Below are 20,033 nucleotides of genomic sequence, written 5' to 3'. Positions count from 1 at the left end.
TCAAACCTACCCTGTCCCCAATCTTTCAGACAGTTGCAGATCTCAAAGAGCGTGTTACATTTCAGAATGTACCACCCTCAGATGCCAATGAAAGCTTCTATAAATTCCTCCAGTTTCTAAGCAGGTCTGTTCCATCTGGACATTCGCTGAAAAATGTCATGAAAGGACCCAGTTTGGTGGTGGATTCAGAATGGCAGCTGCACCCAAAGGCACCCATCATCCCTGGCTTCCAAAGAATGTGCCTTCACCAAATTCCTTGTGCTTGTGGCAGTGACACAGGCTCCAATCTTCCAGTGTGTGGAACATTTCTGGAGTAGGCACACACGGGGAACCCCTATTTCTCCTAGGAGTAGAACACACTCTAACCTCAGAGTACCTCTTGGAGGAAGCCAGCATCAGTCTTGCAGCCTGGTGGCTTAAAAGACTATGGGAGAATTGGAGCCAGCTGAAAAATGGAGACTATTTGGTGAAGGATTTTGAAATTTGTTGTGATTTGCTTTGACATTATGAAAATCCAAAATATCCTAGCCAGTTCTGATCAGAATCTTGCACCTCTTCAAACACATGGCATGTTTGCTCTGCTGACAGATACCCAAGGTTGTCGCATGAGTCCCAAACACATCCTAGCAGCTGGGCAATAATGACCAGACTTAAAGACCCTCCATGCACAGCATTCATGGCTGAGACACTCTATCAAGAGCAAAATATCTGTGCATTTGAAGCCAATAAGAGGAGCCACAGTAGGCAGGGTAAGCCAAGATCCAAATGGCAAATTCAAATCCTATGGTGCTATTCCCATTTCACTGGGGAACGAATGTGGGGTTCAGAAACAGGTTTCTCAAAAAATGAATCATTTTACTGCCTAGGGGCAAAGCTGGGCAGCCAGTATTGCCCTGGCATGTGCACAAGGCTAAGGGCTCCTCACTAGCATACCTCTTCCTCCCACGCTCTCCTTATACACACCTCTCCGTCTAATCATCTATCTAATCTAGCTGTGCCTTTCTCATCACAGCAGCATCTGAGCACCTCCTCCTCTGCCAGTAATCCTGATCTGCTGATAGCCATATGGCTAAGAACTGCCATCCAAAGGAGGAGATGGGAAGGTCCTACTCAGATCCACCCTCTGGCAAATGTGCCAAGCCATTTAAATTCTTCTGGAAGCCTAGCCAGATGAGTACAGCATCGATTTCAGAAGGCACCAGTTCCTCAACCCAAGAAAAGAGGAGTCTCTGCATTTGCAGGTCATTGCTAGATCCCAGGGACCATGTATTACAGAGATCAGGCTTGGGCACTGAGTGTACAATACTTCTAGCTCAAATATCAAATAAATGTTCTATTTTGATCTGGGGAGATGAACCTGATTTCCACCCACCCACCCTGGCATGTTGTGTCCTCCCCCGCCCCTCTCCCCCGCCTCCCAGGTATGTTATGCAGCTCCTAGACTGAATACACAGGGAGAAAGAAAAGTCAGAGCTGCCTTGCCTGATCCAAACACTTTTTCGTATTCCTCCCCATTGCTAAGCCAGTGAGGGCACATTCCTGTAGCCAGCCCCTAAATTCAGAGGGACCTGAAGCTGGATATGAGGAAGGGCAACAGGATTTTAGGTCCTGTTTGATTGTCAGTCTAAAGAAATACCAGCTCGCATGGCTGGGGTTCCCCACCCAAATCTTGACTAAACAGCAGGATGTTCAGGCAGCAGATGGCTCAGCCAGAGCTTGTCCATATGGCTTTCCTAAGGAAGTACAGTGCGCCAGAGCCATCCAGGACAGGTGAGACTAAGGCTCAGAGCAACCACTGTCATCCCAGCCCCTGTGCTGGAGGGTGCACTCAGGCACCCCTGCTTGAAAGGACCCTATTGCCATACCTGACAGGCAGCTGCTGCTGAGAAGGGAGTGACACATTCTGCAGCAACCAAAGAGGGAGAACACAACAGCTGCCTGAAGGAGCACACTGGGCAATGACAGGCAAACATAAGGGGTGTGTCTACACTTGCATTCCTCTTTCGAAAGAGACATGCAAATGAGGTGAATCGAAAATGCAAATTAGGTATAATTTTGCATATTCGACACTACATTTGCATATTCTAATTTAGAAAGAGTTTCTTCCGAAAGAAGAAAGCCAGTGTAGATGCTGCTCTTTCGAAAGTAAACCCATCTTCGAAAGAATCCTTCTTCCCTTTATTTAATGGGAAGAAGGATTCTTTCGAAGATGGGGTTTACTTTTGAAAGAGCATCTACACGGGCTTTCTTCTTTCGAAAGAAGCGCTTTCAAAATTAGAATATGCAAATGAAATGCCCAAATATGCAAATGTATGCCTCATTTGAAATTTTGATTTACCTCATTTGCATACCTCTTTCGAAAGAGGAATGCAAGGGTAGACACACCCAAGGTGTGTGAGCTTGGGAGTAGAGCCCAGGCTAAGAGTGGTGAAGACACCCTGAGGTGTCAAAAAGGGGAGCTCAGCTGTTCCCCAAATACAGACAATGGATCCAAGCCAGCACTGCTGGGCCTGGTGTGTCTGGGGATCCCAACCCCTGTCTGCACCACCTCCTGGCAGTTCCAAAGGTTTAATGTGACCATCAGCTCAGAGCATCTAGAGACCAGCAGCCTGGCCCCCACACAGCTTTCTTCATCCTTTGCCCCCAGCTGTCAACCCCTCCACTCTGCCAAGAGCATGAGCCCTGTTGTGCTCAGGCCTGCTCTGATTCACACTTGTGGTGCAGCTCCCAGGAGCCTCCTCACCCACCTGCCAGCGGGAGAGGCACAGGTGAAGCCCAGAGTGGGAGGTGACTGCACAGCACGGGAGTGTTCCTGGTACTCCCCTGGGGCAGATTCAGCCAGAGCAGTTCTCCAGGGGAAAGAGTCTCATGACACCTGAGCCCATCTCCCAGTCCACCCCATTTTATAGAGCTGCACTTGGTGTGCGCTGCTCTGTGGCTGAGACTCTGCGAACCTTCTCATTATACAGGCCTTTCCTAATCACTACTCAGTGGCAACACCTTGGGAGCAGCATATCCTCAGCGTCTCTCATGGCACTGTCCCTAGAGATCTGGGGCAACTGACATGACACTGATGGGTATGAGGCACCCTGGGGCACAAAACCTGGATTCCAAACCATGTTCTACAGGTGCAGCACTGAGCCAGGATCCTGGGATCCCTCACACTGGGATTCAGTGACCCACACAGCAAGAACTGGATGACTGAGTAGGGGGCACATTACTGCTTTGGGAGCACCAGGCAAAGTGGCACCCCCATGCTGGTGGCGCTTCAGCACTGCAGGCGTGTGCAACAGAGAGAGAGAGAAGCCAGGAGTAAGAGCACACACTGTGGTGGGCAGAGCATAGGTAGCTGCTGTAGCAGGGACCTTGCACACTGGAAAGATGTCTCTGTCTCCTTTTCTTGGTGTTTGGCCTGATCATGCTTTGTCCTGCACTGACTCCAGCCCTGCCAGTCTTCACTTGAGCACCACTCCACTGCCCTTCGCCTCCTGGTATGTCCTCCTTTTTGCTGTCTCCCTTCAGTGCCCTCACTCCCTCTGGCTGGTCTGCAGTCCCCTCACAACTAAACAACAAAGCCACAGTCTGAGAAACAGTGCAATGAAGAGGGTGCTTGCCCATTCTGTGTGGTTGTCTTATCCCTACCCTTTGGCCCAGGGCTGGGTGGGTCTAGGGGGGTCTGAGCTGCACTCAGAGATAGGACTCTAGCTCAGGCATCTTTAATCTAGTGTGGCTAAAAATTGCAATGAAGATGCTGTGGCACGGACATTAGCCTGGGCTGTGGAGGCTTCTCTGAACCCTGAATATGTACCAGCCAGGGGTTGCGCCGCTGCTTCACTCGGATGTTAGCTACCTCCATGGCTCGTCTGCACTGCAGATGCTGCAATGGTGCTGCTGAAGCTGCCAGCTGTGGATTTTTCACCCCACTAAGCAATATATATATATACACACACACACAAATATATATATATATACCATCCTCATTTCCGAGCTGAAGCTAGGCTTAGGTGGATTACAGCTGAATCCCATCTGCAGCCCAGTGTGGACACTCTCCTAGACTAGATGATTTCAGGCTGCCAGTGGCTCTCTCAGGCCTGGTCTATTGTAGGGCATTCAAGTGGTATGACAAATATACACCTCTCAGCAGCACATAGGCTGACCTAAGCACTCAGCATAGCAGAATTCTTCCACCAACCTGGCTAACAAACCTCTCCTGTTGGCTCTGCCCTGAAATGCTACTGCAGGGCAGGGGCAGCTGTAGCAGTTCAAGAGCAGACAAACTTCCCTCTGTGGTCATGGCTTCACTACAGCCGAGCGTTCTCCTTCTCAGCTCAGGCAGGTGAACCCACCTAACTCTGCTTGAGCAACCAAGTGGAAGGTAACTCTACAGCAATGGCGGCCCTAACTCCAGCCCTTGTATTACTCCTTGAGATCCTAGGTACGTAGTGGCAGCAGCTTGCCCATGACTTACAGCACTTTTATTTGCAGCCCACTAGCTGGAGCAAAACTAGTGCTACTTGACCTGGGAATTCACCTCCCAGGTGTCATGGAGCCCATACCCTGTGTGATGTTCTGTCTGGTGCCCAGCAAATGGGGGCTGTAGCTGCTTCTGTCAGGTGAACAATAAATAATACTAGTATCAAATTTATCTTATGTTTCTTATTCTGACAAATGTCCTGTCCATTTTTCATACACTCCAGTCCTTCTAGGATTTGCAGCAAGAACTTGAAATCAGCCAGTGAGCTAGCTCGGTGCTTCATTGTCATCCTGGAAATTTGTTCAGAATTGGCTGCCTTACCAACTGCTAAAATCACTTTTTACTTCAGCTCAGCACAGCTTGCTGGAGGCTTGTAGCTAAAGCTAAGCATTCCCTCAGCTTGCATGCACACACACCATCACACCTGGACAAGACTTGACCACAAAAGAGAAAAAGAAAGCTGCTCCTCAGCACGGCTGTTGGAGTGCAATATACAATCACAGCACAGTGGAACCAGACACCCGTGAAAATGACCAGGATGGCAAGTATCTATTTTGATGGACATTTTGAGACACTGCAGTCAGGAATGGGTCCTGATTCACATGCTCTGCTCCCATCCAAATGATCTGCTCTGGTTCACTGCCGGTGGCTTTAGACCACCTCAAACTCTGGCACTGTGTCTGTGGGAGTCACTGAACTTGGCAGGATATGAGAGAGAGAACTGGGTGGCTGAGGGGCACGCAGTGCTTGTTGCTGGCTTCTCAGTCAGTATTTTTGTAAGAGAAGGAAAAGTGTGTACCTCCATGTTCAATCCCTTAAGGTCTGAGAGGCCTGGAACCTTGGACCACCACAAGCCAGTGCAACTAGGCTCAGAAGAGACGTGCACAGTCTCTTCTCAATACAGACTTTTGCAAATTATCTTCACCCAACAGGCTGTCATTTGGGATATTGGGGAGTCAAGTCTGTCACCATCCCCTGCGCAAAAGGCAAACCCAGCTCCCCCCTGTTTGTGGCAGGCAAGGCCATTATCCACAGTGAGACGTACTGCAGTTATCTGGGGTGGCAGCAGCGAGCACAGTCAGGAACCTGAGATGGCATCTCCCCATTTCTCTAGGGGAGTCAGAGAGCTTCCGTTTCTTCCAGTGGAAGAGGGGCCTCCCTTTCTCTTAGGGGCAGAGGGCTTCTCCTCTTCTCTGCTGACAGTAGTGCAGCCCCCATTGGGGTCAGGTTTTGGTGGGGGGTGTCCAACACCGATTCCCCAGTGGTAGTTTCATTTCCCATGCAGCAGGATCTGACTGATCTGCCATACAGGTGGGAAGCCAGGTGAGATGCTGACACGGGCACAGAAGCATCTGATGCATTTTATTGCTGATGTTTGATATGGGACAAGCTGGAGCAGTGAATCACACCCTGCATTGGGCAATTCTCAGCCAGCTGGGCTGGGAAAGTTGCTCTGTTGCCTCAGAGTAGGGATTCGAGGCAGTGCTGTCTGTAACAGCAGCATTCAGGTAACAGACCCCAGCACATAGGGCTAACGGGCACTAGGGAGATATGGGAACTGGCCTCATTCCACAGACTCTATCAGCTTTCTCAGCCTTGCGCTGGAGTACTGAGATCTGCCTTGACAGTGAGAAAAGCATGGACCTCACTGAGCACTCAGCCCACTACCTTCAGCACAGCTCTCCTAGTCCTCCTAGGGCATAGGACTAGCACTGAGCTTGAAGGAAAAGCACTCTGCCCTGCAGTGGGTCTCACCTTTGTTTTCATTTGCAGACCCCTATGGAGTTTTGAATGGAGGTGCAGACCCATCGGACAGAGGTGGAATGTTGTCCACCCAGTTTTCAATCTATATATTTTGCTGACCCCTACGGTCAGGGTGCACAAAGTGGGGGTGGGCCCCCTTGGGAAGGAGTGAAATTTCATAAGAAAGGCACAGCACAATCAGCTGCTGGGTCTTAGGCTCATCCATCTTATTAAAAATGCTGAAATATGTTACTGTTTTTGTGTGTTTATTCACATTTCTATACTGATCAATAAATTTTTTGCATTGTACATACTTATTTTCGTACACATGCTGAACGGTTTTTTTTCCATATGAACATAATCAAAATTTTTATCACTTTGGATTACATTAGACAGGAGAGGGGTGGGGGCTGCTAACTGCAGGGATGAAAAGTGGGCACTGACATAAAAAACTTTGCTCACCCTGCCTTAGACCAGTGGTGTTCAACCCTCCCTGACTACTCTACCCAATTCTCTGCTTCTCAGGCCAATTCCTGCAGCAGTCTCTCCACAGTCTGGGAGAGAGCTCACGTCAGCTCAGCAGAGTGTGCCATCCTGTTTTAGTGTGAGCTAAACTCCACTGGTACAAGCTGAAGTGTCTATTCTACTTACCACTCAGTGGCTGGTGTCCAAGTTCAACGGGAGCAAGATCTACTGTGACTTTCTCTTGTAATAAACACAGCAGGCTCAGATAATGCACCCCTTGGGGCCCATGTAAAAACACAGGCTGCTTCTACACTCTCACTGTCCTGTCAGAGATGGCATTGTAATGAGCCAATTCAAAGCAGGCTAACAAGGTGCTAGCGTGCATATGCAGCTCCTCATTAGCATAATGGTGGCCACACAAATTTCAAAGTGCAGACTTCGAATTGCAGATTGACAGTGAAGATGGGGGCCGCTTCGAAATAAGCCCCCCACTTTGACATTCCCTTACTCCAATTTAGTTCTGTGGGAGTAAGAAAATGTTGAAGTGGGCCACTTATTCCAAAGCTGCCCCCATCGACACTGTCAATCTGCAATTAGAAGTCTGCACTTTCCTAATGAGGTGCTGAATATACATATTAGCTCCTCATTAGTCTGCTTCGAATTGCCTCATTACCATGCCACCTACAATGAGAGAGTGAGAGTGTAGAACCAGCCTGAGACAGGAAGCAAGGAAAGTGCTGGATGTTCCTATTCGGCAGAGTGGCTCCTAGAGGCTGTTCATACTGAATAGTAAACAGCAGGGCAGCATATGTATCACTGTGGACCAAGAGTTTGCCAAATGTGTTTTACAATTACTGTGTGTAAAAAATGCATAAAAAATAGTAACCAGCCTCCTAGATTCATTACAACAACAACAACAACAAAATAACATAGAAATGATGGTGAACTGTGATGTGTCATCGGTGGAACTAAGGGTATGGCCCCAGAGCTGAGAAAACACCTCCAGCCAACTGATGTGCATTAAAACATAAACATACAAATGCACTAATGTCAAATTAAACACACTTCAGTAAAAGCCATCCTGAATTCAAACTGAGACTCTGGGAAGTACACCAGGCAACAGAACATCCGTATAACATGGAGCTATGCACATCTCATCGAACTGGAAGGGACCTTGAGAAGTGATTGAGTTCAGTCAAGCATAAGGACCTGTCTTGCACAGATGAGCCATATATCATCATCACCATCAACAACAAGCACCATGGGCTCAGCACCCATTGGTGTCTGATGCCTACCTCACTATTTCCTTCCATTTTCCCTGTCTAGTGTGGAGTGGCTTAGTTTCGGTAAACTAGCTCCACACCAACCTACTATATCATCTACACTTTCTCTGTGGGGTCTGCCTCTCTGATTCGAACCATCCATTATGCCAAATACCACGGTCTTGATTTTTTCATTTGTCATTCATTCTGCAAATATGCCCAAATAGCTGTAATTTGCATTATATAACCTTCTGCAGTATGAGTCATGTAGATTCTCCCATAATAAGGCTTTCCATCTCATCTTCCCAGGGTCCTGAATTTTGTGTGGGCATAATCCTCTGTGTGGATTCAAGTGCAAAACCAGAGCTTAAGATTCTACTGGCACTCTCAAGATTCATAGTTCCAAAAAGTCAGCAACATTATCAGCACTAGGCTCAGTGAGAGTGTTTTCCCAGGAGCCCAAATTATTTGTGTTTGTGTTTTTAAAATTAAAGGCCACTCAAGAGCACAGAACACTTTTAATAGCCAGTATTTTAATAATATCTATAAAAATACCTGACATTCCATTTGCTTGCCCAGAAACCGCAATTACATTAAAGAGAAACCATTAATTTTAAAAAAAAATCACACTCCGTCGGCAATGCTTTAAGCTATTATTGTTACAAGCAAGTCCTCAGACTACATAAACGCCAAACCAGTTAGGGGAAAAGAAATATTTTTATCAGTGTTTACTGCATGCTTAGCAGTCCCTGGGCAGAGCCAGTCTCGCTCTTTGCCTGCTAGAGACAGCTTCCACTCTAGCTTGTGTGGGTCTTTAACACAGCCACAAGGGAGAGAAAAACATTAGTTTCAAAAACAGGAAAATGTGATTGTAAAACCACAACAATGGGCTGGGGAAGGACCTGGAGCTGCTCTGAGGCTGAGCTCAGGTTTTGAAACTGACTAGACGGCAAGTTGAAATTGGCCACTTGCCTCTGTAATACCAATTCTCGAGCCCTGTGCCGAGCTCCCCCTGCTGGCTGAAGAAACAGTTGTCAAAACCCCGACTTCAAGGTTTTGTATCCTGACTCGACAGCCGCAGTTGCATTAGGAAACCCTCTTCCTGGAGCTGGGCTGTCTGAAGCGCCGAGTGCCAGGGAGCTTGGGAGATCAGTGAGTAGGAGGTGAGCTCCATACTTGGACAACAGCTTACTTCAAAAGGTGCATTTCTGCAGATTCTGGAGCATTTCTCACCATTCAATAAGGAGCACTATATACACTGAACAGCTGCTGTGGTGTGGGGAATCTGCACTGAAAGCCTTCAATGATACACATATTGTCCTGCACAGACCCCCTGCTTCCTACCCTAATCACAGAAATTCAGCTGGAATGACTTCCTGGAAAGAGCCTGGGGAGACCAGAGGATATTTTGCAAATGTCACCCTCTGAGTGAGTGGAAATTGTTTAGTTCCTTTTCAAATACCAAGAGGGTTTGCATCCAGATAAAGAAATAATTGCCGGCAATCTTTTTCATAAACAAAAACAAACCTGCAAAGCACAAAAGCTTCTGGTAGCCGCTATGGATTGTGCGCTCCTGCCATGGGGAGCTGCCAGGCAGCTTGGCTTCTGAATCCTCCCCTCACTGGCTGATCCCCCTGGCCTACAACATTCCAATATCTTCAGCTGGGTCTGGAGTCTAAGCAGCAGTAGGGTTGTACCAGAGGAGCTGGCATCATCTACAGCAATCAAAGCAGCTCTTGCCATGCCACACTCGTCAGTAGCAGCCCACACCAAAAAAGCTAATGATTAAACCAGCAGACCAAATTCGGTGATGACTCCTGGTAAGATGCCACCTGAGGCACATTGTCTATATACTAAGAAGATCAGCAACACGCTGCTCAGCTTTAAGCAACTTCAGTAAATAATTACCTTAAAAAATTGCATTGGGCAGTATATTACCCAGATTTCAGATATAAAGTCTGTCCAGGACTTCAGAGGTTGGCTGCATAAGGTATTTCTCCTGTTAACATCTATCCTGTCTCTGCAGGCACCCCGCGAACCCATCATACTGCAGAGACTAAACTGTGGGGACTGTTTTGCCTTCTCCAGCCCCAATCGTAGGGGCCGGGGGATAACGGAGGGTGACAAAGGGGACAGCTGCTCCAGGGCCTGGCAATTCAAAAGGGCCAAAGCTCCTGGTCACCACAGCAGTGTCAGCCAAAGCTCCAGGCCCTTTAAATCACCACCAGTGCCTGCTCTGGGAGGCTCTGAGGGCTGTCTGGGGCGGGGGAGCGTGCTCTGGGAGGCTCTGAGGGCTGGCCTCCTTTTGCCTCATGCCCCATTTCTTCTGGGATCGGGGAGCTGTGTCTCCCCCAACCCCCACCCCTCCCTGATCTTGCCCAGGGGATAGCAAGTCTGTTTGCCCCCTGCCTTCAACACTCTTTCCTTGTGTTGTCACTGACATGAAAACAATTCAGAAACTGCATCCTGGATCAAAACCTTCTCTGCTCCTGCTCCTGGGTTGCTACAGGTCCTGCAGAAGAAGAGGAAGCAAAGCACTTCCTGTTCCTCGTGGGAAGCAGAGAAGGGTAAGAGATCTGGAGGGACAGAAAGCCCAGTGCTGAGCTTACCATTGTCCTGTACTCCCTACAACTCAGCAGATGATCCTGTCCCATTTCTCTCTGGGGCAGCAGAAGTCCTAATTTTCTTCACAGTCTGTTGGGCAAAAGGCCTGTCACAGAGCGCCTCCAAGAATGCCCTGAAGGAACAGAGCATTGACAGGGGAGAAAGGAAAGCATGAATCTGAGTCTCACCTCTTCTACTGGTGATATTTCCGCACACATCCACCCCTTTGTATTGAACAGAGTTTCATATCCTTCCCTATGGGATGGACACCATCCCCTCTTTTACAGGTAAGGCACAGCTGAGGCTAGAACCTAGGTCTTTAATATGGCACAGATACACCTCAGCCCTTTGGGGTGCATGTGTATTCACAAGTTTCTCTGATTTAACAGATCAGCTTAGTTAAACTGATGCAATTTTTTGCTGGACTCCCTTATATTAATTTAAAATGGATGGTAGGAATTTAGCATGAATTGGCACAACCTAAGCCAATATGAGCCACATTTATAGCAATGTGTGTCCACACATGAGGTTGCACCAGTTTCAATTCAGCTTCATCGGTATAAAAATCACACCTCATTATATGGATGCAGAACTGGCCTCCAAAAACTCTTGCTAAATCTATGTGCCTGCACGTCCTTTCTATCGCCACTGCTGTCAACACTACACTTGAAGGCTAAGGCTACGCTACAGTTTGTATTTTGAGATATATCTGTATCCTGAAATTGAAACCCTGCGGCCAAACCCTGTGCTCGAAATAGCAGAGCTGTTTCGAGCTCAGTATTTCGTTCCCGCTATCCCTTGTTGTACAAGGGATAGCAGGAAGTTGGAAACAGGAGCTTGTTTCGAACTCTGGTACAGTGTAGCCTGCACTGGGTTAGGAAGAAGTTCCCTTGAAATAACTTATGTGAAATGCAAATTGTATAAGTTAGTTCAAGTTAGGGCAACAGTGTAGCCCTAGCTGAAAAGTTTAGTGGTAAAACCATGTTGGTTAGGGGCACGACTTTTGTGCCAGAATAGTTAGAGTGGTACAAATCCTGTTGATAAGCTGACGTGTGTTTAGTGCTAAGGTTGATGAAGTGCTTGTAGGATGCTGCATGTATTGATCTCACATACTGTATAACATTGTATAAAGTTATATCAAGTGTTTGCCATGTAAATCTGTGTAATTCATTAAACACAAGAGAAGGCTTTTCCAGTACAAATAATGGCTTCCTACAGAAGACATCTTGCAAAACGAGAAGACCTTTGAAACCAAATAAGCTATTGAGAGACATCAGAGACTTTGTTAATTGCATTCCTCTCCCCGTCCAGGAAGAGAGATCTGTGCATGAACCTGTCCAGTCAGCTTGGACTCTGGGGAGAAGGGTATAAAAATCCACAACAAAGGCAAACTAGACTCTTTTTGCTGCTTGGATTCTAAAGGGGCAAGAATCACTAACACGCAGTCCACTGCCTCCTAACAGGACATGTCATTTTTTTACTATACAAGAGGTAGAGGCTGTATTTCATTTGTGTGTGAATGTTTGTGTGGTTTAATCTTGTAAATAAAGTAAAAGCTCGGTTATGAACCTCTCAGCAGTGGAGGTTATTCATCATTCTGAGTATTTGTTAACACGGAACAAAACATTACAGCTGTTCTTTAGGATGTTTTAACTGTGCAGAAGAAAGGTGCTGCTTTTCCTTTATTTATTTGTTTCGTAGTGTTATTTAACACAGTACTATACAGCTGCCTGATTGAACGCTTCTGTTTCCAAATGAGGGGTGTGTCTGACTCCTCGTTTTGTAACTCTTGTATTCACAACTCTGAGATTCTCCTGCAACTCACTTCTTGTTCTTAGCTAATAAATGTCTAGTTTATTATAGGATTGACCACAAACATTGTCTTTGGTTTGAGATCTGAAAACCAGTTAACATGGGGTAAGTGAGTGGTCCTTTGGGACAGAGTGACACGGTTAATGTTAAAACAACATGCAGTCCTGTGACAAGATTGCTTGTGTGTCAGGAGAGATCAAAGTAGCCAAGTAGTAGTCAGAGTAGTCTGGCATAGCATGGTAAGTATGTTATATTTTTCACAGTTCTTACTAGGTTGGTGAAATCTAATTAAACGGTACAAACAGTTTGGGGCTTGGGCCCTGTTCCTGGACACTCTATCCCAGTGCTGGGCAACATGTTTTCCAGTGGGGTTCTAGACATTTTGTTTGCTGTTGTCCTGGCACAAGGTTGCCAGATTCTGCTGGTTTCCATCCCCATAGGTTTTGGTTTTTTTGTTTGTTTGTTCGTTCCCCCACTCCTGGTTTTACTAAAGTGATACTCCCATAAACCAAGGGCATGTGAGGTGTACACTGATGTCACGCAACACTGATCGTGAGAGCCGTGATAGATTGTGATATCCCTCTGTATCCAACCAAAGCACTGTCAGCAGACCCCTCAAATTTGAAGCATGCAAGTGCAGTTAGCAAAACAGTGTCCTGATTACAACAATCTTGCAACCCACTGATATGAAAGAGGGCCACTCATGTGGCCCACTCACTAGCTTAGATTGCCTTCAGTGGTCTATCATGAGGTTGTGTGCCACCTCAGACAGCTCAACAGTCATGTTGCATCCAGATCCAGTGTGCTGATGAACTGGAAAGGGATCAGAGAAGGGCAACAAGATCAGGTCAAAATCTGAAAAATCTGCCTCACAGAGGCTATTCAGCTATTAAAATAGCTTAATCTATGCAGTTTATTCAAGAGCACAGTAGACTGTCAGTACCTAGATGGTGAGAAGGTTTCGGACAGCAGAGGACCCATTGTTTGGCTCAATTTCCAGCCAAAGCCAGACTAGAAGCAGGAAACCTTGTTTTTAACAATCTGGGTAACTGACCTCTGGAACATCTTACCTAGGAGTGTGGTGGATTCCTCATCTCTTGGACTACTTAAAGCAAAAGTGGATATTTTTTAAAAACTATGCTCTAGCTCCATCGGGTATCAAGGGCTTGTTTAATGGGTGAGATTCCATGGCCTTGGTTGTGCAAGAGATCGGATAAAAAGTTCAGAACAATCCCTTGTGGCCTTAAATCTATAAATCTTTCATTAAGTCTGGCATTGCCTAATTTTGGAATGCTTGATTTGGCAAACAAAGTTCATTTAACATATTTCTAGATAAACAATCAGAAAACAAACAAACGAAAAAAAAGGCGGGGGGTGTGCGCACAGAGGCTGGAATAGCCTGAAATAGAATATATCAGTACGGTTGTACTACTGATCAAGATGGGGATAATAACTATGAAACACTCAAAGAGATTAGGGAAACTAATAAAATAAAAACCTCAGTAATAATGGTAGATTTCAAATACTCTCATATTGACTAGGTACATGTAACATATAAGGTTTCTTGAAACCTTAAACGACTGTTCCTTAGAGCATCTAGTCCTGGAACCCACAACAGGAGAGGCAGTTCTTGATTTAGTCCTAATTGGAGCACAGGATTTGGTCCAAGAGGTAATAGTGACCATAATATAATTAAATTTAACATCCCTGTCATGGGGAAAACACTGCAGCAGCCCAACACCATGGCATTTAATTACAGACAGGTGGACTACACAAAATCGATGTAGTGAGTTAAACAGAAATCAGAGATACATTGTCAAAAGTGAAATCTCTGAGAGGGCATGCATATTTTTAAAGATACCGTAACAGATGTTTATCTTAAACAAATACTACAAACTGGAAAACATAGTAAGAGACCCAAAGAAGTTGCCAGTGGTACTGGGTAGTGGTACTGGGTAGTGGTACTGGGGCCCCACCCACTCCCTCGCAGCTGTGCACAACAGTGGAGCACTGCTGAGATGGCACTTCAGGCCTGAAAGTAAGAGAAACAATGAGAAACAAAAAGGCACCCTTTGAAAAGTAGAAGCTTCCTAGTGAGGAAAGTAGAAAGGAACATAAACTCTGGCAAATGAAGTGTTAAAATATAATTCAGAAGGCCGAAAAATATGACAGAACAGCTCGGCAAAGACTCAAAAAGAAATAGCAAAAAAAAAAAAAATGTACACCAAAAGAAACAACCAGGAGGGGCCACTGGATGATCTTGATGCTCAAGAACAGTAAGTCCATTGCGGAGAAACTAAACATATTTTTTGCATTGGTCTTCACAGCTGAGGACATAAAGGGGATTCCCAATCTGAGCCATTCGTTTCAGGTTACAAGTCTGAGGAACTGTCCCAAAATGAGGTGTCATTAGAGGAAGTTTTGAAAAAAAATTGATAAAGTGAACAGTTGTAAATCTCCAAGAACATAAAATCATAGAATCCTAGGGCTGGAAGGAACCTCAGGAGGTCATCGAGTCCAGCCCCCTGCCCAAAGCAGGATCAAACCCAACTAAGTCATCCCAGCCAGGGCTTTGTCAAGCTGGGATTTAAAATCCTCTAGGAATGGAGATTCCACCACCTCTCTAGGCAACACATTCCAGGGCTTCACCACCCTCCTGGTGAAGTAGTTTTTCCTAATATTTAACCTACTCCTCTCCTTCTGTAACTTCAGACCATTGCTCCTTGTTCTACTGTCTGTAACCACTGAGAATCGTTTCTCGTCATCCTCTTTAGAGCTCCCCTTCAGGAAGTTGAAGGCTGCTATTAAATCACCCCTCCGTCTTCTCCTCTGTAAACTAAACAAGCCAAAATCCCTCAGCCTCTCCTCATAGGGCACGTGCTCCAGCCCCTTAATCATTTTCATTGTCTTCTGCTGGACCTGCGCCAGCACATCCACATCCCTTCTATACTGGGGGGGGCCAAAACTGGACACAATACTCCAGATGTTGCCTCACCAGTGCCAAATAGATGGGAACAACAATTTATCTTGATCTGCTGGAAGTGCTCCTCCTTATGCACCCCAATATGCCATTAGCCTTTTTGGCTACAAGGGCACTCGTTACTCATATCCAGCCGGTCGTCCACCATAATCCCTAGGTCCCTTTCTGCTTACTGCTTAGCCAGTCAGTCCCCAGCCTATAACAATAGTTCTACAGGAATTCAAATGTGAAATTGCAGAGCTATTTACTGTAGTCTATAACCTACCATTTAATTCAGCTTCTGTACTAAATGCCTGGAGAATAGCTAATGTGATACCAAATTTTCAAGGGCCTGCAGAGGTGATCCAGCCAATTACAATAAGCCTGATTTCAGTAGTGGGCAAACTCACTAAAACTAATTCCACAAAACTGTCACACACACACAAACATAATTTGCTGGGGAAGAGTCAACATGGTTTTTATAAAGGGAAATCGTGCCTCACCGATCTACTTCAATTCTTTGAGTGAGTCACAGCCATGTGGACAAGGGGGATCCAGTGAATATAGTACATGCACATTTTCAGAAAACCTTTGACAAGGTCTGTCACAAAAGGCTCTTAAGCAAAGTGAGCTGGCATGGGATAAAAGGTAAGGACCTCTCATGAACTTTTAACTGGTTAAAAGATAGGAAACAAAGAACAGCATGACTATGCCTATGACACACGAACTTATGTATAGTGAGTTGTGTTCCTCCATGGTAGCTCACAGATTTGCCCATATGTTGTAATCCAGTGATGGGTAACCAAGAATAGTGAGTGGGCCACATGAGTGGTTCTCCTTCATCTCAGTGGGCTGCAGCACCCTGCTTCCCCTGGGGCTTCACCATAGAACCCTGTACGATCCCTTCCCTCATGTGTCCCAGAGTAGTGGGTTGCAGAGCTGAGCCACACCAAGCACTGCTTCGCAGCACACCAGTATACCACTACACACCAGTTGCTAAGCACAGTTCTAGAACTTCTCCAGTGCTCCAAGACATATTGAAAGTCAACATTAATATTCTATTAAGCTCCCCAGACAGCTTTTTTAAAACCCTGGTCCTGCTGATTTAAAAAAGTGTACTAGAGTCTGCTCAGTATCCTCCAGAGATGCTAGTGGAATAGAAGTTTTGTCATTCCCATATCATGAGACCACATAATCTGTTTTTCCCCTAGATACAGAACAGAAATATTTATTGAACACTTTCTGCATTATTATTAATTCTAACGTCTTCATCTAATAATAACTTAATACAATTAAAACTCCTTCTTACTCTCCTTAACTCTGCTGATCATAGATGCTGTCATGTGGCTTTTTTTTTGTTTCCCTTATCAATTTTCTACAATTCCTAACTTCTGATTTATATCCATGATTACAACTTTCCCCATTCTTCCATTTGTTATTATCATTCAGATATCTTTATCTATATATCTATATTAGAGAGTGTCTGTCTGTCAGTACTTGTTTAAGAGCTCCAATTAAACTGTGAGAGCTATGACCACAGAATTTGATGTGCTGTTTCCTCTTACCCTAACGTGAATCCAGGTCAGGATTTGGTTGTGCCTGGAACTGGGAAATGCTGAAATCCCAGCATATCACAGAGCACAGAAAGGGAGGGGCCAACGGAGCAGGGGGACAAAAGGTTGGAGCACAGATAGGTGGGACATGATACTGAGAATGGCCACTGGGAGCAGCTGCAGCATCAAGTAGGGAGGCCAGAAGGGCTGGGACTCTGCCATCTTGCCCGCCACAAAGACCAACTAAGTAGCTCTCCTGCTCCAAACCCAGAGCCTGCCCCCACCATGGACAGCCTTCAGCCTGCAGAGGTGATGCAGCCCCCAGACAGCCTTCAGGCAGTGGGCACAGATGCTGGATGCCAGGGGCACCACCCAGAACCTAGCCCCATTCAGACAGTCAGCGGGCTGGGAGAGGGACAGCTGGAGAGTGGGGCAGCTCCTGGGGCCTGGCCTTCCCCAGACAACCTGCAACCATGGGGGGCAGCTAGAGAGGGACATCCCACCAAAGCCTGGCCCCCGGATAGTCTCCAGGCCACGGGAGTCAACTGGACAGGGGACATTCCCTGGAACCTGCTCTCCCCAGACAGCCAGGAGACTGCAGGGAGATTACCGGAGGGCAGCTGGAGAAGGGGCAGCTCCCTGGAGCCTGGCCGTGCCCAAACAATCTGCAGACCTTTGGGGGTGTGCAGCTGGAGAGAGGGTAGCTCCTTGTAGTCTGTCCCCCACAGACAGCCTGCAGGCCATGGGACAGGGTGTTGGAGGCCAGGGTCAGCCCCCAAAACTTGGCCCTACCTGGACAGCCTACAGGCTGTGGGGGCTGCTGGAGGGGGAACAGTTGGAGCAGGTGCCGTCGCAGCGCCTGGTTCCCCTCCAGACAGTCTGAAGGCTACAAGGTGCACTGGAGGTGGTGGGCAGGCCCTGGAGCCTGGCCAGTCCCTGGAGCACCCCACCATATAAGCTGCAGGATGGAGGGGGACACCGGAGGCTGGAGGTAGCCCCCAAAGTGCCACCTCCCCTAGACCAGTGCAGAACCAGGGGGCAGGCCGCAGGACGGGATGACCACTACCCCAAGCATAGACCTACCCCTGGAGAAGCTGCAGGCCTGGGGGGCAGCAGCAGGGTGGGGCCTGCCCCCAGAGTGCTGTTCCCGCATAAGCTGTAGGCAGTGGGGGAGGTAGTCGGAGGCCAGGGCTAACCTGCACAGCCCCAGACCCTACCTGACAAGCACACAGCCCAAGACCCCTCCGTCCCATGAGGAGTAGCTGGATGGTGAGTGCAGCTCTGGCCCCCTCAGGAGGAGCAGCTGGCCAGGAACTCTGTTCTAGACCCCTGGAAGGAGCTGCTGGCATAGCAGCTGCACCCTCACCACTACAGGCCTGGGAACTAACCCCCTCCTCTAAGCCCCTTGGCCCAAGACCTGCCTTGACTTCCACACTCCTACCCAGTGCCTTAAGCCCCTCTCTGCCTTGAGCCTCCCCAAACATCTGCCCCCCAACCCTGAGCCTTCATTTTTCTTTATTGTTGAAATATACTATAATTGAAAAATAGCATGTCGAGTTCTCATTTATTTTCAAAAAAATTACTTCAGTTAAAGAGCTGAGCAATGCCAGGTACATCTGCTAGTGTAATATATAGAACGGGTCAGATCCATCACCCTAACAATGGACACAAAATTCATGGCAGACGCTCCCGTGGACAAACCCTCTGCAGAGCTGATACATGGGCACATACTCAGACAACTATCAGCTAAACTGGAGGAAACTGCATCAATGAGTGGGAAATGATTTGTCCATGATGATTATCACTCTGCTCAGATACGAGGTAAGAACCTAGGCATCCAGGCTCCCAGTCCAGATTTTTCATGTCATCTGGTTGCCCACAACAAAGGGTCAATTTTCCCACCCTAGTCCAGGACAAGGTAGTCTGGAGTAGGATCTACCTGCTAAAATGTGCCTAAGACTCATATAGTTACAAGCTGCTGCTCCTAACACAGATTTTTTGTCTGAATGCAAGAAAAGCCTTCCACAAATCCAGCTCCATTATCTCCAAGAGGCTTCTTACCCTTTTCAAGCTTGCTGGCTTGCATGCAGTTGCCTGTAGATTTGCCTTTGTCAGTATTACTTGCCTTAAAAACCAAAGTCATCAGCGACCTATGTAATAGGCACCATGGTTGGAGACCCGTATCCGGAGACCTGCAAGAAAGCATAAGGCTGAGCAGAACAGCCTTGGCCACAGCAGCAGTTAGCTAAAACAACTCAGGCAACTCAACTGAAAGCAGCAGGAAGTCTCAGGGACCAGCTTCTGCCCATAGGCACTAAATACCCTAGTCCTTGACCAGCTAAACAGCTGCAATGGGGAGGCAGACATCCAGGGTCTGTATGTACAGATCAGCCTATAGAGTTCATTTTAAAATGAACACAAGAGAGAAGAACAACAGAGGGGGCCTGATCTGCCCCTGCAGTTTTTCAGTAATTTGAACCACCTGAGACTTTCAGCACAAGCACCAGGTGTCACTATTGCTTGGGTGAAAGGAGTTGACTCTTTAACTAAGGCATTAGCAGACTCATCACTTCAGTGTCCAGTTGCTAGAGAAGGACACACAACTCACTAGCCAGAGAAGTTACACTCACATGTCTAATCCTCCACATGAGCTCAGTTTGGGCACCAACTCCTCTTTCCACAAACAGCCTGAACAGAGTGACATCACAGCAACAGCCTGTCTATTGGCTGAATTGTCCTATGTGACTTTCAGAAGCCCTACATGTCAGAAGCAGAACAGGGGAAATGTTAGTGGCAGACAAGTCCCAAGGCGATCGCTATAGAAGGACACTGGCAGTGCCCACGGACAGAGACAGGACAATACCCCAGGACACCCGGGTCACCGTTGCCTCCTCAGAGATGCTTAAGGGGCAGGACTCTGGCATTCCTGCTCACTTGTCACATCCATTGCCATCTTTGAAACACACCATTTATTTTATATGCACTTTTAATGGCATTCATCCCACAGACATTAGTAAAACAAAAAAGCAGTCCAGTAGCACTTTAAAGACTAACAACATAATTTATTAGGTGATGAGCTTTCGTGGGACAGACCCACTTCTTCAGCCCATAGACATGCCAGAACAGACTCAATATTTAAGGCACAGAGACCAAAAATAGTT

The 20,033-nt window shown here is 47.0% G+C and overlaps 1 protein-coding gene across 5 annotated transcripts in view; it reads right to left on the bottom strand.

Moving 5' to 3' along the window:
* The window catches only part of HDAC7 (histone deacetylase 7), a 241,923-nt gene that overhangs the window by 130,529 nt on the left and 91,361 nt on the right, over nucleotides 1–20,033 (bottom strand). For 2 of the 5 annotated variants that reach the window (XM_074979488.1, XM_074979486.1), the window contains exon 2: nucleotides 18,934–19,064. The exons of the other annotated variants lie outside the window; for them this stretch is intronic. In XM_074979488.1, the coding sequence (XP_074835589.1) occupies nucleotides 18,934–19,015 (82 nt within the window). In that variant the 5' untranslated portion in view covers nucleotides 19,016–19,064. The remainder of the gene's footprint in view (nucleotides 1–18,933; nucleotides 19,065–20,033) is intronic. 5 annotated transcript variants of the gene reach the window in all.

The sequence above is a fragment of the Carettochelys insculpta genome, chromosome 29 (genome assembly GCF_033958435.1).
Source record: "Carettochelys insculpta isolate YL-2023 chromosome 29, ASM3395843v1, whole genome shotgun sequence".
Taxonomy (NCBI): Eukaryota; Metazoa; Chordata; order Testudines; family Carettochelyidae; genus Carettochelys; species Carettochelys insculpta.
Note: the sequence above shows the minus strand (reverse complement) of the source record. Positions and strands in the feature narration are given on the sequence as shown.